At 37.2% G+C, this 17597-nt stretch overlaps 2 protein-coding genes across 4 annotated transcripts; both read left to right on the top strand.

The window, feature by feature from the left end:
• The first annotated feature begins 1958 nt into the window (after positions 1-1958).
• On the top strand, positions 1959-11539 carry LOC106173505 (uncharacterized). 3 transcript variants are annotated; one of them, XM_013554647.2, is made up of 4 exons: positions 1959-2414; positions 8879-9052; positions 9492-9616; positions 10219-11539. In XM_013554647.2, exons 1-4 carry the CDS (start codon positions 2384-2386, stop codon positions 10396-10398), a joined length of 510 nt encoding a protein of 169 aa, XP_013410101.1. In that variant the 5' UTR covers positions 1959-2383; the 3' UTR covers positions 10399-11539. The 3 variants fall into 3 exon arrangements, with proteins under 3 accessions (XP_013410101.1, XP_013410099.1, XP_086866126.1); XM_013554645.2 differs by having other exon boundaries at positions 1968-2414; positions 8876-9052; XM_087010000.1 differs by lacking the exon at positions 1959-2414 and adding an exon at positions 8104-8164 and having other exon boundaries at positions 8876-9052.
• Positions 11540-13146: 1607 nt separating this feature from the next.
• Positions 13147-16907, top strand: LOC106173504 (adenosine deaminase). Its single transcript, XM_013554644.2, has 5 exons — positions 13147-13322; positions 13848-14025; positions 14219-14350; positions 14947-15146; positions 15471-16907. The coding sequence occupies exons 1-5, from the start codon at positions 13173-13175 to the stop codon at positions 16728-16730; spliced, it is 1920 nt and encodes a 639-aa protein (XP_013410098.2). The 5' UTR covers positions 13147-13172; the 3' UTR covers positions 16731-16907.
• The last annotated feature ends 690 nt before the right edge of the window (positions 16908-17597 follow it).

Raw genomic sequence — 17597 nt, 5'->3', positions numbered from 1 at the left:
CGATCACAAACATTTGACTTTTTGGCACGTAACACAAAGGCTCTGGCAAATAGCCAATTTCATCTGTCCTCATTGGAAATCTCACACCTGGCGCACACCATATTTGTTCTAAGCTTTCCCTGGAAAGTATGCTGTTTGATTAATGTTTGCGGGCACAGCTGAAAATAATTATATTCGGTTAAGTATACATCTCTGTCATTAATGTAGTTTGTATTAATGATGTACATTCATTTGTGCTATTTACCGGTGGGACCTGATTAATATTACAGTAGCTTGGACCATCAGATCACAACGTTAGTGCCTGGTAGCTGTCACAATATAACAGAATGCTTCAACAAAGAGCAACCTTTTGTTCAGTGTGTGTAAAAATCAGTTAAATATTTTTTTAATTTAATTGGTTTGATGATTAATGGCCATTTTTTATTTGTTGAATTTATGCATGTCCACTTTCACATTTTTGAATATAAGATAATCGTACATATCAATGAGAAGAATGCTCATTTGCAAAATGTGTTTGTTTGACCAATTTTGAAGGTAAAAAAACGCGCTTTTTTAAAACAGTTCATTACACTCCTTTTTTATAACATTGAATACAGAATATAAAACATGGAAATTCAGAGGAGCATCTCCTTTTTGGATAGGGAATATCTGACCATTCTGTCGCCTCTTGATTTTGTTGGTAGGTGACGTAAAATATGTAAATATAAATACACACCAAGGATATTCCACACTGAAAATCAGAGTTCGTTCCTTCATCAGTTTTGTTGGGCCCATTAATTAACTCATCAGTTCTTCGTATGATACGGGATCGTATGGAAGGCCTACCTTAGGCTGAAGGTTATCCTCAGTGGTTTGACACACGGTAAACTCGACTACACGTCTTTTTTTTTATGAGTATTTATCTCTCAGAAAAAAGTAGATGCCTGTCAATGTAAAGTGGAAAATTTCTGACCCTCTTCCGGGAGACCCAGAAGACGGCTTCAGTCCGCCTTTGTTAAGCCCCACTTCCCTCCGTTTCAAGTGCATTTTTATCGTTCATAATCTGGTTTATAAGACGAATAATCAGAAGCAAGATAATGTAGACAATCCTGGGGCCTAGAAGTATTTGAAATATCGCAATGAGCAAGCGAATCCATTAATTGCAGCGTGAGCGTACCCACAATACATGCTTGCAGCTCTTTTTGTATGTTTGTGAGAATAGCTATGTCTGTTGTCTCTTTATATTGATTAAACCCGAAGCTGTGACTAACCTCTCGAGGTAAGGTTATTAATCGGGTCCTAAAGTTAATAACTGTAACGGATTTACCAGCTACAAAAAACGAACCCCTTATAATAGCCTGGGTATATCTAACGCCAAGAACAGACATGCACAAAGAAAAAAAGGAAAAGGGAATGACAGAGATACGATCGAACGAAAGTTAACCCATTTTCTTAGGAGAGCTAACGATCTTGTAACCTTTTGTGTTATTTTCAAAGAAAATAGTATGGGGCATGCAAAAGCAAGGAAAACGTGTTTTTTCTAGATAATAGTTATCATGGAAATGAGTAGAGAAACAGAATAATATTCAGGTAACAGGTAGACGTACATCGATCTTCAAGGCAAAACCAAGAAGCTTCTCATTAGTAACCAATGTGTTGTCATCACACAAAAGAGAAAAGAAGAATAATAGAAATTCCTCACGAGTTTGCTGGACAACTGCCAGATAAAATTTTGTGCCCTGGCCTACACGTAGATAAAACACTCAGAAAATTAACAATGTAACAGACTGTTCGCAAAGATTTGGAAATCTTTCTTGGGGGATAATCTAAAATATGTTTAAGCTTTTGGTAACCAAAAAAAGAATTAAGAATCGCAAGAATTAAGAATCGCAAGGTTATTTTCAAAAAAAAAAAATATATATATATATAATGAAAAAAAGATGCAGCCCATGGTTTTGACGGCTTAGTCCGACTTTGAGGATGTTTGGCAGTCGATAACTAGAGAAAACACTCGTCATCCGAGTCTGCAAATTACTTTCTATTGCACTTGCTCCGTCGATAATACATCCACATGGTGGAAAGCACAGCGGTTGCACTGACCCTAAATCTGATCGCTTGAGTTCTTAACATTTGTATTAGATCAGAAGCCCTAAGCATGGGAGCTTACCGCTGTTACCGATTCCTTATGCCAGTCGCCGCTCGCCCTGAAAAATCCGTGTATCAACATGAAAAATCTATTAGATTTTATTGAACGCCGCGAGCTGTTGGGGCTAGAAATATAACGGTTAGTTCAAGTAGGTTTAACCAGAGATAAGTGCATCTGCTAATAGAGATGGTGGGGCGATTTTCCAACTCGATGTGTGGAGATGAGAAGAAGAAAAGATAGGCACCGGTAGACGAGATAATGGATTTTTTGGTTGGAAATTTAGTTGCAGGTGAGTCGATAGTTTGGGCATAAGAGTTTTGAATATGAAAAGCTACCACATTTTTAATGAACCTTGTACATGTGCTTTTAATATTTCAATTTATTTCTCATATCAAAATAGAATTGGAAAGACAGTAATATCACCGAAGGCGGCACATTACATCGTCATATTTGTCAATATCTATATATTTTAATTTCAATTTTTAATTGTCCAAAGATATTGTTTACACTGAACCATAAAGAGTTCATAATATACTTATTTGTTAAATATTGCTGATATATTTGAATACTAGATATTAATTTAAGGAGTGTAGCAATCACTGAGATTTTTGCGTATGTTATTTACTTTTTAAATTAAAAACAGTAGCGGAATAGTTTACTTCGTTTAAAGACAAAAAAGTAAGTTGTTACTAAAACTCTTGATGATACGGATGCTGGGCGTGCTTTCTTTACTTTTTATCTGAAACCCATAGTACAATTTACGTTGTTAATTAAAAAAAAACAGCATCCAAACCAGGTTTCCAAACCAATCTTTGAATTTTGGTCGTCCCGCCAATAATTCAATTATCATCTCTCGCCCTTATACGTTATGTAAATAAACGTGAAATACATAAAACACCAGCCTATATTTTATGCACCAGTAAAAAGAACAAATACATTAACCGATGAGTAATTTGGTTTCCTGGATTGAAAGATATAGTAGTATAAATAAAAGCAGTAAACAATAAAAAGGCCTGGATCTGAAGTATACATACTGGCATAGCTAACTGAGCAGAACCTCGTGTTAGAGTATTTTGATTTTTATGTCGAGATGCTTTACCTCATACAGCAAACGGGGATTTGATAGCGGAACGTTTTAGATGAACCTGATGAAGGCAAAAGCAAACGGCAAAGTTGGGACAGTGTAAGAAATTGGAACAAATCCGCCTCAAGTTGAATTGACATTGAAGTCATGCAAAGCTGTTTCTTTGGTTACAAAGAAGCAAAAATTTCGACAACAGTAAATTATTTTTAAATTGACATTATGCGCTTTGAGTTACGCACGTACTGTCGAATATGAAGAAACACACTCAAACGCATTCCAAAAATGATACTTTATACATAAGGTACGCGTATTGATGCATAATTATCTACGCTGTTACTTTTGTAAAGCAATAAGAATCGACCAGTTTGTATACTTGTGTTAAAATCAATTGATTTTCTGTTTTTGTGTTTGCATGCATTAAGCATAGGCCCTACAAGCTCTTAGCAAGTGGAATATTTTCACAGGCTCCCTCGAGTCACTTGACCGAAACGGATTTATATTTAATTGATTAGATTTCCTCAAAGGAGCTGATAAGAGTGTGTGAAGCAAACGTGCTGTGGGGTAATGCTCTGTAATTAAGCGTGTCCAGGGCTCGGAATCTCGAAAGGTTCGCTATGTTGCGCACGCGCTATAGCATAGCTAGCGTGCGCTATTTGCTAGTGCGATTGCACCCACCTGCTATCTCGAAGCCTTAGCAGACGCAACGCAATTATAACCTCAAACTCTACTAATATTCGATTGCCGCATAAAGTGAAGACGTCATAACACAATTACACAAAATGCAATTTTTTTCACCATGACGCAAATCAAGAGGTTGTTTTTATTTATAGGAATATCATAATTACAAATACTGATATTTGAAGTATTTGACACCAATAAAATGTCAAAAAACAATTCAATAAGCGAAGCTTGGACTGACACAATTACTGACACAATGGTGAGTAGTGTTCAGTCTCACAATAATAGACATTGAGGAAGGTCACGGTGCGGCCGAATGCTTTGTTTCTGCTTTTTCATTTTGTGTGGAAAATGACACTTTTAAATTTATTATTATTATCAATAGACTACACAGATGAATGAAATTCACCAGAAAATATAAAATGATGTATGAAATGTTTAATTTTGAAATTTTTCTGCATAATAAAATATGACTTTGGCATTCTTCACGTGAATATTTACCGCAAGTTTTTCTATCAGAGGTACCAGTGATTCAATCAATTAAAAGCTTCCATGTTTTTGTTATATGTTTTATTATATGCTATTATGACTAGCAACCCAAACTTGCCACCATGTTTAATTACATGAAAGACACATTAAAATGACGAATTTTGCATACGCAGAGGCCTTTGCGACTAGTTTGTATCGCCGCAAATAATAGCCTCGAAACTAATGGCGATTTGGACATTAGCGCACGGCCGGGATTTGCGAAGCTTTCGAGATACGGGATAGCGCACGCTAGCCATGCTAGAGCGTGTGCGCAACATAGCGAACCTTTCGAGATTCCGAGCCCAGAAGTGTTGAGTCTTCAGACTCCTATTTTGGACACCACCTGAGGGAAAGGCTAACAGAGGCAAATGTAACTTACTATGGCACCATCAGTAATAATACTGGTTTGCAAACAAGTGAGTTCCTTTCAATATTGAGAGAGAAACAACTCTGGTCTTAACGTGTTGCTGCTCCTGCTCCCATTCCGTCTAAGGGCGCAGGATGATGATGACGACGACGTTGAGGAGTGTTGCTGCTTTTTTTGTCCTGACTGTCATCCTCAGTTTGAGCGTCAATATGCTACACATTTTGTATTTTGTTGGGCCCCGATGTTTAAAAAGATTTAATTTTTTATTTATCTGTTTGCTGAGACATTAAACAAGTCTTATATCATATTACGCCTAAAGAGAATCGTTGATGTTTTTGATAGTCAGTTTTGGCCGTTTACATTTGAAACTACATGTGGTACTACACACACTGGACAAAAGAAGTGTCACCCCTACTGAGCCAATACTATGGGGGAGATAAATGACTGTGGAATGATATGCTCCTGGTACCATTTTATTAACATCAAATTTCACAAAAAATCACAAAATGAGAACAAAATATACATTCTACCAAAATATGTAGTTTCAAGTCCAAAATTAGTACTTAGTGGCATAGCCACGTGACCTAATAATAGGTGCCAGTCTACGAAGCAAGGATTCATTTAATTGTCTGATGCATTCAGGGCTTATGCTGGCCCAAGCATGAAACACTGAATATAACAGAGTTTCTCTGCTGGTTAGACGGGCATTTGTAAAAAGTTTTGACATATCATTCCACACATTTTCTATTATGTTTGTATCCGGACTCTGGGCAGGCCACATCACCCTGCGAATGTCCTGTTGGTCAAACCAATCATCAACTGCTCTGGGCCTGTGACAAGGAGCATTGTCATTCTGGTGAACAGATGGATAATTTCTTTCACCAAACATGTTAGTAATAGATGGTAGCAAGCCTGACTCCAAAACATCTATATTTTGCTAGTGATTCATGTTTCAATTAACCACTATCAATTCGCCCAAGCCATGGATGCTGATGCAGCCCCACACCATGATGAATATGCTGCTCCGGGTTCGAAAATTCAGTGCATGTGGTTCAAATGCTTTACCAGCAGTTTGCCAGCATAGTACCCGTCTGTCATCAGAGGTCAGACCAAAGCGACACTCATCAGAAAAAATATATAGGACCAATTGTCATGAACTGTCCAGTTCCAGATCCTGTTGACCCTAGTTTACTCTACGTTGCCTGTTTTGTAACGATATAAGAGGTTTCAGTCTTGCTACCCTGCTGTACACTCTCTGAGCATGTAACCGACGCCTAGCAATTTTCACAGACACATTCTTGTGTGAAATTGTTCCACTGTGTTGTCAAGTGACAAGCAGTGTCGAACTTTGACAACCTGGACATCAAAATCAGTCGTCGGTCTTCACGGCCAGTATTTTTTCTTGGACGACCCATCAGAGGCAATTTGTCTCTTGATCCAGTGTTTCTATACCGAGACCAGACCCTCTGCACGGTTCTGACTGAACAATTCAATTGTATCGATATTCTGACATTGCTTATATTCCGCCTCTTCAGGTTAATAACTTGCACCTATAACCGTTAGATAATTACCTGTATCTTGCCATACTGGAGGAAGACAGGAATAACATTTGCTGTACATGTACAAGACCAACAATACAATTCCATGGTATAGCATTTTTATACTCATTAGTCACATTATAAGTAGACCAGGGAATATAAGTACCCAAGATCTGCCTACTTTCATTACTCTGATTTAGGGGGTGACACTTCTTTTGTCCAGTGTGTGTATTAACAATTTCAAAATTTCGGATAAATATTATATTATATTCTTTAACCCACGAAAACACGCTATTAACCGATTGAAACAATATTCTGGACTCTTTGGACTAGTGCCAGAATTCGTAATTCTTCAGAGTTAAGAGATTGGACTTTTGTTTTAACTGTTCTGACTTTTGATCTTTACTGTTGTTCGTGATATGTCTCGAATACTGCAAGGTCTTTAATCTTGTAAAACTCTGACCTACTCTGATGTTTTATGTGAAAGTAGGCACCTTTCAAAGCAAGTACCATTTAAGGAAGGTATCGTTCAAGGTTGAGGATAAAATGCTTATGGCACAAACGTTGAAATAACCAGAATACCAAGTCTTTATTTGTATTTGTACGTTTGCTTGTCTTTAGGATAATAAACTTATGTAAGCTTTCTTCAAATGATACTTTCAAGGTACCCAACATCGTTTAACTTGGTGAAAGGTATAGGACCATAAATGGCTTACATTGAACCACCTAAAAGGCAACATACTATTTCTTTCCACATAAAAAACGAAAGCAATGCCAATGTGTCATCATTTCACGGAAGGTGACAATTACATAATAGCATTCACAAATACCAGCAAATGTTATATCAATATGGCAGGTTCACGCATTTGAATAGAAAAGTTGGCGTAAAAATACGAGGAATGGAATTAAAACCTCGACATATGTCATCAAATATTATATCAAAACGGCTGGTTCACATAAATGAATAGAACAGTGGCATTTATCATTAATAATGATGACACACAGATCCAAAGGTGAATGCTGTCGTTTGGACACAGTTATTCCAGTACTGTAGGCCTATTTATCTAATCGATCAGAATTCCAACTCTGTAGACTTTGGCGTTGGCTTATAAATTGCCTAACAGGACTATTTGCTCAGGTAAATAAAAATTCGTCCAAGTGTATGCAGTTGTATCACTAAGTATGCATATCGATTCTACTGTGAAACGCACCCATGCTGTAATAATGGGTTGTGGCCACATGTTTTTTCTTTATTTTTTTTTTCTTTCTTTTTCTTATCTTTTCTCTTCTTTCTTTCTTTTTTCTTTCTTTTCTTTCTTTTTTTTTTTTTGCATAATGAACAGCATAATGAACAGTAATGACTGAGAAAATTAAAACATTTTATAAGCTATAAATATATGGCTACTCTTAACGTATCTGCAATGCTTGTGGTATTTGAACATTATGGCGAGATTAATATTCAGCACATAATGCATCGAAAATAAGAAATCTCATGGGACGTCCAACAACTATGTGCACCCGATAGTAAACTAGTGTTTCCATAAAACATTTCGATGCGTGCCTAATGATTCTACGTGACCGGGCGCGATATACATGTGTTTGTTATACTTATTATGTCCGTCTGACAGTGCTACGAATTTCTTGAGGCTGTAATTAGATAATGTTGGCACATGGTGTCCTCAGTCAATGAGTCACGCCTGACACACATGATGCGGGTATAAATGTGGTCATAAAGAGCAACCCGTGCCCCATATTCAGAGGGGAAACTTTGAATAACATACTGAAATGAGCCAAGTGCCATTGGTTATGAAAATGATCATTGGCACATGAAATCATGGTTGTGAGTCAGTGCATGTACTGTACGGCAGTTTGGGGTCTGAAGACGCGTTTACATTGAAGAAAAGTCGACCCTTTTGGGTACAGCCTTTCTCCGCGGGTCACCTGATTAAGCTAAGGTCTCCATAAACAGCAATGTATCACCTGTGAATTCTGAATTCTATACGCGTGCTGAGCAATTTACCAGCTAATATCACCCGTTTCATCGCTCATTTGCTCCTTTGACTTGGACCAGTTGGACCCACTTCAGTTACATGCGGTCGCCAATGAATTCTGCTGTTATTTCGGTTTATATAGGCCTAATATACCATTTACAGTCCAAGTTTCTTCAAAATTGCCAATAACCAGGGATTTGTGCATGCAGATCAGATTGTTTGGTGAGGTGCAATGACTAGTTTGTCCCATTAGGTACCAACGTTGACTTCACTTGATTCTGACCAAGAAAATATTGTCAACATAAAGTGTACTCGAGTATCTGTTTTCTGGTTATTAAACTAGCCATAAGGAAAAGAATCGATCTGCAGATAACGTAAAGCCGCATTTAGTCGTTCATTATCTATAACACAACAAACACACTGTATATCGCAATCGAGTCATGTTGACTACATTTCCCGGCGTTGCATCTTTTCACAAAAGAAACAGCTAACTCGTAGTTTAGCATAAATCATTTTTCACCAATATCAAATGATTATTTCACTAAATATTGTTTCTCTTTTCAGTAGCCACGTTATTAAGCCTCTGGTCGGGTACCTCTGCCCTCAGTTGTTACATGTGCGATTACAGCAGTGGCGGTAAAAGTTGTCTGGCTGAGCCACAAGACACCTCTCTTCTTTCCCAGTGCAGAAAAGACGGACCAGCTTACTGTATGGCATTTCTATTCAGAGATTACTATAATGGTAAAGCTCGTTCATTATAATTTGTTATATTGAGAGGTGGTTATGGTAGTAAAACAAAAAGATATTTTTACTTGAGAAAGTGGTGGTGTAACACAGATATAGTAATTTTGAATTATATTACATACATGACATTTCAACGTACGGTTATGTTTGGTGCGCGCGCGCGCGCGTGTGTGGGTGCGTGTGTGTTTGCAAGGAAGGGACGAGATCTTTGGGATAGAGGATGAGATTTTTAACATTTTTGATATTGAATATTAGAGATACATATTAAAGATATTACAGCAGGTAAGTTGTTTTAGTGTAAATTGTTTTTCTTTTGTTCGTTTCCATCGTTGAATATGTCTGCTAAGTTCTCAAGTGATTATTACAGTAATGTGATAAATAATTTAGCCGATGACTCACTTTGTCCTGTTACAATGTCACTCTGTTTATCTTCTAGGGACTATATATGCCTTTAAACGCACTTGTCGCACCCTGCGTTCCTGCCCAAAGGACGTGGACGGGAGGACCGTTATTAACGCGTTGATATGCCAAGAAACAAACGAACTGTACTCAGGAAGGAAGGTTCGTATTATTTATCTTTATCTCTGATATACCAGCCACTGAAGAAATTTTCATATATTTCAAAACAATAAGTTGACATAGGCCTACCATCAGCTCGGTGATCACATTTTGAGTAGGTCCTACCCCAGTGCATGTAGGCCTAAGCTACTGACGGAAATATTTTGTCAAGCTCGATTAAGTGCGATGAACGTTATGCCGGCTACCTACTATTGCACAGCAACATTAATAACCAAAGCAATTATCTTCGTCTCATTTTATGAAAAATTTTATTTAGGCCTACTTCCTTCGAGAAGAATTGTGCTTGTTCGTGGTAATGCAGTGCAAGGTGATGGGATAAATGGGGGCCGTAGCAATAGTCCGAAGGTTCAATAGTCCGAAGGTTCATTGGTCCGAATGTTCACTATAGAACCTTCGGACCAATGAACCCTTGATTAAAAAAAAAACGATGAAAATGTGATTTTTTTCGGACCAATGAACCTTCGGACCAATGAACCTTCGGACTACCGAGACGAATAAATGTATCCACCCTGATTTTCACTGCGTTATTTGTTGCGCAATTCATCTTACAATACTAAATTTCTTAAACTGATTTACGTCTTTAGGCTTTTGACTGTCGATTGTGTTGTGATTGGGACGGCTGCAACGACCAGTCCTTGAACATCATGAGGTATTCAGGAAAGGAAGCTTTGTTCCTGAATTCCACTGCTACGCATGCGCGGCGACTCTACCGTCTGCTCGACCACATACTTCTTGGAATGCTGACATGGAGATTGGCGACATGAATATATGGACACAGTTGCATCTTGGATACTTTATTATTGTTGATTATTGATTAAAAAAGAATGCAATACTGTGCCATGGCTTTCGCTTACTGCAGACATCTTTCAGAGCAGCGTCTTTATTAGAGTCTCATGAAAGGCCTATAAGCTGTTTAATGCGAATGCGAATCTGATAAACTACCAGGTAATCTGATATTGCCTTTTGAATACTGGTTTTGAATAGGCCCCTACAAGTCAAAAGACACAATAACTACTGAACGAAGGATCAGAATTATCATGTATTCCACAAATTTTTTTTATGTATACATTACATTATATAATATATGTGTTTATGAATTATAAAGGTCTATTGCAAAATACTTTAATTTACCTCACCAACTCCCGAAGAAGTCAGGGCGACATTCAATTGGATGGATGGGAATTATTGTTCAAGTAAGCCTACGTTTATTGTATAAAATTCTCTTATGAAATACAAAGAAATTAATCATTTAAATTACTTACGTTTTCACATGAAAAATAAAATGCGGAATTTTTTTTTCAAAGTAAATATTTGCTTTACACAAGAAGTCTTTGGAATATTTCTTGTAAAACGCGTAAGTGACACGAGTTTTCAGAATTAAAAATCATGGATCCCGCATTGAGGCTGATAATGACGCAGAAACTCATATGTTTTGGTTGGCCATCATTGAGAAGCATGAATCGTTCAGAAGTTGCTGCTGACTTAATATCAGTTGAGACTAGGGTGACAGAGGAAACAGCAACTTGTACGCTCAGTACTTATATCATCACTTTATCAATCATCAATTTAAACAACTGAGAAGCTAGACAATACAGCCATGCATGCTGTGGATTTATTCATTAAAAAATTTCTTTTCAATAAGTCTACATAAGTTTCTATTGATTATATTTCCTCTTTTTAAAACTCTTTTGTTGCTAGTTATTAGCGGTCGTATGACGTGATTAATTCCTATGTTTGGCGAGCCTCACAGGGTGATGATTTGGATTAAATAGCACATAAGTGAATGTTGATTTAAATAATCTTACAGCTGTGGGAAATGAATTTATCACACTGCACGCTTCAAGCATTTTCAGTCATTATCGCAGGATAATAGGTATTTACAAAATAAAAGCAGGAAGAAAGTAATGCGGAAATTCGTTTTTATGATTTTTTTATGTTATCATTATTCCACATTTACTGTCATATCCAGGGATTTTAACACCATAAACCGATGGTGTGGAGATGAAAAACTTTTTTCTTTTTTAATTAGTGAAGCTCCTAGAAAAAGAGACCAATCATGAATGTGATATTGCTTATCTATTTTGTCAGGAAACATTTGACGTTAACGGTTTTGATCAGCATGATATATGTATATGTACAAATATGCCCATGAAACCAGGTTAGGGCAACATATGCGGCAGATTGTTCTCTCTAGAGCTTTCCCTTGAAAAACACAGAACGAGAGAATGAATTACATGCTTTTATTTGTAAAATCCCGCTCCCCTCTCTCTCCAGATTCCACCCACCACCATACATTAAATTCACGTACATAAATTATTTTAAGCATGATAAACTCTAATGAAAAATAGGGACATAAGTGGCCCGAGCTTCTTCGTTTCCAAAGTTCTCTTAATCTGTAAAACATCTGTATGTACAGACATCCTATATCAGTTTAAACAAGAATCCTGACAAAGAATAGGAGGTGTGTCAGTCTTTTTGATCAAGAGAAATTAAGGAGTAAAATACTTAAAAACAGGGCATTTCACCATAAAAGGTACAGGAGATCTAGGTTTAAAGTCGAGGTCACATTTTGATTTGCCATAAATGATTTCCTTTTTTAATAGGGATTTTTAAAAGTGCAAAAGTTACTATGGGCGTAGTCGTCTAGATTTGGGAATATAAGACCTCACATTATACAGAAAAAATATCGAAAAAATATAAGGACTAATGGGAACCACATTAACTTGACCAACAAGAAACACAAGTAATACCACCAGGTTTCAGCTTAAACAGAGATAACATTTGGATAATACAGAGTCTACAAAGACAAAATTGTCGAAAAAATAATAATAAAAAATATATAATAATAATAATAATAATAATAATAATAATAATAATAATCGGATCTCGCCCAGTTTCGAACATGACCAGCATTTTAGGGAAGCAAGTAATCCCTGTGTGTTTGAAGCAAACAACAATGTTGTGTTCCAATTATCGTGGCAATAAGAAATAAATACGGCTTCCACCACGGCGAAGCGGATAGACTGAGGTGATGGGAATATTTTCAGACTCTAATCTTGGTAGAAATTTTAATTTCTTAAAAGACACATCCTATATTGCAAGTTAACAGAAGAAGGCAGACATATTTCATTTTGGATTACTGAAGAAACATTGCAAAAAAATCATTAATATTGTTCTGGTGTCGCGTTTTTATTTTGAATATGATTCTTTTACTTGATCGCCACAAGAATATTACAACAGCTTTTTAGCCAAAACATCATATATGTATACTGTAATATATCAAAGGAAGTTCCATGAAAATATTATTGAATTTTACTGAAAACAATGGTCGATGTCGATTTCCTTCATCTTTTCTAATTTTAATTGCCCCACAGTTCACTAGGCTTTTTGTTCTTAATGGTGTTCCTAAATTATTAATCTCCGGTGGATTTTATAATCATTGATCTGACAGTGCCCATTTTATTAATGTTTACTACTATATACAGTTATATATAATACTAGTTTCGTCCAGTTACACCTCACTCAGGCACATACCAAAATGTTTGCTCTTCGTATGTCTTTGGTGATCTTGGTCGCCGATGTATGGGCAAAAACGCCCTTCATGAGCGAGTATGAGTTTTCCCGCCGAAGAGATGAGTTGATCAGGGAAGAGAAAGAATATGCTGGGCACCTAAGGGAACTGACTGAAGTAAGTCCATGATGAATTTGACAAGAAAAAAATAAACTATGAAAATATTTCTCATCTTGAATTAATAACGGCGTCAAAGATCAAGCTAAAAAGGCAAAGCACGAAATTCAAGTATATGCGAAACTTTACCATTTCTGCAACCGCCTTACAGGCGGAGGGAAATCTATACAGTATAGAAAAAAATGTTTTTTCTTTTTCCCTTTCAAACCAAAAATGAGAAACAAATACTGTATTCTACTGAAAACCTCTTTGTAAGAAGCCTCAGAGTGTTCGTAAAATCAATTTTAAAATGATTTCTGATTTTGTGTTCATCTCTTTGAATATCTTATGTCGTTATAGATGTCGCAGACTGTAGGTATAGTCTGTGTTTCATATTTAGCTTTAAAGCTTGGCCTGGGTGGGAGGGGGTGGGTCTAAGGAGGAAAAGTGTGTGTGTGGGGGGGGGGGGCACTATAGGTACATGATGGAGTGGTGGGGAAGTGTTATCGCCTTACTTATTATTTTTTTAAAACTTTTTCACATCAGGACGAAAAAATTGTCGACAACTACTTAGAATATCTCAAATGGCAAGAATTCATAGCTACAGAGAACAAATTCTTACCCTCGGTAGGATTGGAAGGAGTCCTTGATGATATTGTAAACTCCAAAGTTTTCAAGACTTTGAAGAAATTCCCAAAAGGTGGAAACATGCATCTGCATGAAAGTGAGTTAATAACACAATCACTTGTATATTCTTAAAAGAAAAATATTCAGAAGAAGGTGAAATAGCAAAGAGTTTTGAAAGAAATTAAACGTATTTATGACCTTTATCAAAGGTACATTTACGTCTTCCTTGTGATCACCTTGATTGGAAAGATAATTCATCTTCTTTAGCTATGCTTTTTTTTATTTTTAAGATCATATCCTCAGCAAAAAGAAAATGCTTGACATCGTCTTTGCCTCCGAAGACTTTGAGCACCTCCATGTCGCTGTGGATGTACCGAAATCTAAAAAATGGCGTCTGGATTTCTTTCTTAACCCACCGGCAGGTAGGTCAAAGGAATTTCTTTGGTATGTAGAAACAGTGTCACGTTATGTAGACATTTTCTTGGGCAAAAGTTCCTTGCGACGTTGTCCTTTTAGTGTATTATTCATGTATTATTCAGTATATGTATATGGAATGACCTCAGCCTCTAGGTATATGAAGATTTTCTACCTCTTTCTAAACAATAACGAATATCTAAAAATGACAATCAAGAAAATTTTCGGCCCCAAAATCATTTATCTCTCGTTTTAAAGTCGAGCTCAAAAGCCAAAAGAACCAAAAGCACCTTATGCTACATTGAGTACATGTATGCAAATAGGTGGGGAGTGTGGAGGGGGAGGGTTGAAATTCTCTGTCTATCAAGTAACAAAAATATCAGAATCGACGTAAAATTATATGTGTCATTTCCGGTATTATATACAATTAGGACTGTTTCGACTATAGGACTGTAGCAGTATTTTTAACGAACAAATAAATCAATTAACCAAATTTTTTAAACTAATTAATTATTAAAATAAAAATCATCGTTAAAGGAAAAACGGACAATCCATAGATTTGCCATGTTGCATTAAAATAAATATGTCTTATATCTTTTTCAAGGTTGGGAAAAAGTGAAAAGCAATCCAAAATATACCAAAGAAAAACTTCTGCCGCATATGACCATGATGGGATCAATGACAGAGTTTGCTAAAGTTAACCCCACGAACAGCGCACGGAGATGGGAAGAGATGGACCCCATGTTTAGCAGACTGGGGTCAAAGGTCATCGCCAACGTAAACATTAAATTTAAATATCTAGAGGTAGGATGATTTCAAATTTCGTTTAATTTTCTAAGTAAATAGAATTGCGATGATTTTGATATTCTGGGCAAATATGTATCTAAGTATTTCATAGTAAAGCGCCCATGATTAAAACCAGTCGATCTTTTACGTAACAATATCAGTATACCCCTTAATACTTTGAAGGTTAATCACCCAGTTGTGTTTTTCCTTAAATAAATTTTTTTAATCTGTTATTGTATAGCTTATAAAATAACTAAGGGTATTTAGTTAGACTTAATTGTAAGTCCAATAATATTTTTTAAAAAACTTGTATGTATTGGTGCCATGTGTCCTTCCTTCTAGAGTTACCTGAAGGCAGCGCTGGAAGAGAACGTACAATATCTCGAGGCACGGTCTTCAATCTCCAGCCGACTGTACACCCTGGACCCCGACCCGAAATATAACTCCACAGGCGGCAAGAGGTACATAGATGAAACTGGGGGTGAATACGAGCTTCAAGAAAACATCAAATTCATCGAAGGGTTCGTCAAAAAGAATCCCGAGTTTATTGGGATGCGGAAGATTGTCAACTCTTACCGAGGTGCCTCCGTGAGCGAGATGTATGGCGACATGGAGAAGGCTGTGCGTTTGTATCATAAGTACCCCAGCTACATTGGTGGTTTCGACATGGTAGGGGAAGAGGACAAAGGCAACTCCCTCCTTTATTTCATGAATGACTTTATGAAGATGTATGATAATACCACGGGCAAAAGCCTTGTCCCGTTTTACCTGCATAATGGCGAAACCAACTGGCCTGACGATTTGGAGTCCTCCACGAACAAGAAGGACCCCGTAGGAACTCTCCAGAACACATACGAAGCCGTGCTACTCGGTGCCAAACGTGTCGGTCACGGACTGGGCTTCTTTAAGCACCCTTATCTTTTAAACAAACTGAAAGAGCACCAGACTGCAATTGAAATTTGCCCTGCCAGTAATCAGTTGCTTGGTTACGTCCCCGACTTGCGAAACCATCCTGCCAATAATTTTATTCGAATGGGCGCGCCCGTGATCCTTGGTGCGGATGACCCTGCGACTTTTGGCTATGACCATTTCACTGTAGATTGGTACGAAGCGTTCATGGGATGGGGGCTTCGCCTCCAGGATTTGAGGCACCTTGCCATCAATTCACTCAAGTATAGCACCATGCCGAAGGAAGACATAGATGCTGCCCTAAAGGATAAATGGGAACCAGCGTACCAAAGATTTATCGCCGACATAAAGAAAGAGGCATGTGCCGTAGATTTCGACGCCTCGACCAATGCTCCAGCAATCTCCCGAATCGCTCCTCGTGAAGGTCCTATGAAGCGGTCTACCAAAGTGTACGTGTTTGGTCGGAACTTCGAACAAGGTATCTGCAAGGGCGTGCGCTGCAAGTTTGGAAATGTCGTCGTTCCTGGGTCCTACATTTCTGGGCAGCACGTTTCATGTAATGTGTCGGGGTTGCGACGAAGAAATAGAAAGGGTGCCGGAAAATCAAAGGCAGTGAGTGTTGCAGTGTCTGTGGACGGTGGTGCCACCTATATTTCATTTGACGGCCAGTTCACCTTTGTTCGCAACCTGTGAGTGATGAGAAAATGACTATTTAGAATGATTTATTTCACCTTTCAAGCGGACTGAATATCAGAATTGACAGTAACGGAACGCATTTTATGCCTGACTTATAAGCTAAGCTAAATCTTTTTTATTCATGGAATTAAAATGGCCACATGAATAAAACAGCAATTAGAAATCTGCACTGTACCTCGAGTCTAGTAATACTTTTTATCATCATCGTTTTTCACGTCAAATGTAGAAATTATGTGGACGAGTTTGGGGGATTTATCCACATCAGGTTGATACCGAACATGAAGTTTTTTAATCTCTTGATTAATAAACGTAAATATTTTGCTTGCTTTACTATCATCGGTCCGACGACAAGAACGATCAGATGCATAATTTTATGCAACGTGGATTTGCGTGACACCCCTTAATAACAAGTAAATGACCCATTTCGCATTCATTGTGAAAAATTATCTCAACATCTTAATCATCTATTTTGTTTTAAAGCAACTTGTTCACATTTTATTAGTAATATTTTTAAAGCTTGATGCAAATAATATCTTCATGAAAATCAAATTATAATCCGTTCAGCTAGATAAAACGAAATTAGGGATATTCTTAAGCGATTCATACTTTCTGTTTGAGCGACGCATTTGATTGTTTACAGATGAGAATTTTTGTACTCGTAAATGTATATTGGTACAGGTAATTTAAGGACATGTTGGTAAAGTAAGGAAATGCAATTTTCTTCTTTTAATGCTCATTAGAAAGAGTTAACATCAGGCAGAGGAAAGGTAAGTGTCTACGTCATCCAAAATCAGGTCAATTTGAAACCAAAAGCAATGATGCACTACTACTAATACTGATGTACCTTTGATTGCACATGCTAAA

Source organism: Lingula anatina, chromosome 3 (assembly GCF_051362555.1).
Source record: "Lingula anatina isolate TDL-2025a chromosome 3, LinAna3.0, whole genome shotgun sequence".
Taxonomy (NCBI): domain Eukaryota; kingdom Metazoa; phylum Brachiopoda; class Lingulata; order Lingulida; family Lingulidae; genus Lingula; species Lingula anatina.
The sequence above is the reverse complement of the archived record's forward strand: the minus strand, read 5'-3'. Positions and strand labels throughout refer to the sequence as shown.

Bases quoted from the DNA above. Each gene is read 5' to 3' on its own strand.
- LOC106173505 (XM_013554645.2), top strand. From the start codon at position 2,384: ATGGATTTTTTGGTTGGAAATTTAGTTGCAG. The intron at 2,415-8,875 runs GTGAGTCGATAG...TTCTCTTTTCAG, and splicing joins GGTTGGAAATTTAGTTGCAG to TAGCCACGTTATTAAGCCTC. The intron at 9,053-9,491 runs GTAAAGCTCGTT...TTTATCTTCTAG, and splicing joins ATTCAGAGATTACTATAATG to GGACTATATATGCCTTTAAA.
- LOC106173504 (XM_013554644.2), top strand. From the start codon at position 13,173: ATGTTTGCTCTTCGTATGTCTTTGGTGATCTTGGTCGCCGATGTATGG. The intron at 13,323-13,847 runs GTAAGTCCATGA...TTTTCACATCAG, and splicing joins ACCTAAGGGAACTGACTGAA to GACGAAAAAATTGTCGACAA. The intron at 15,147-15,470 runs GTAGGATGATTT...CCTTCCTTCTAG, and splicing joins TTAAATTTAAATATCTAGAG to AGTTACCTGAAGGCAGCGCT.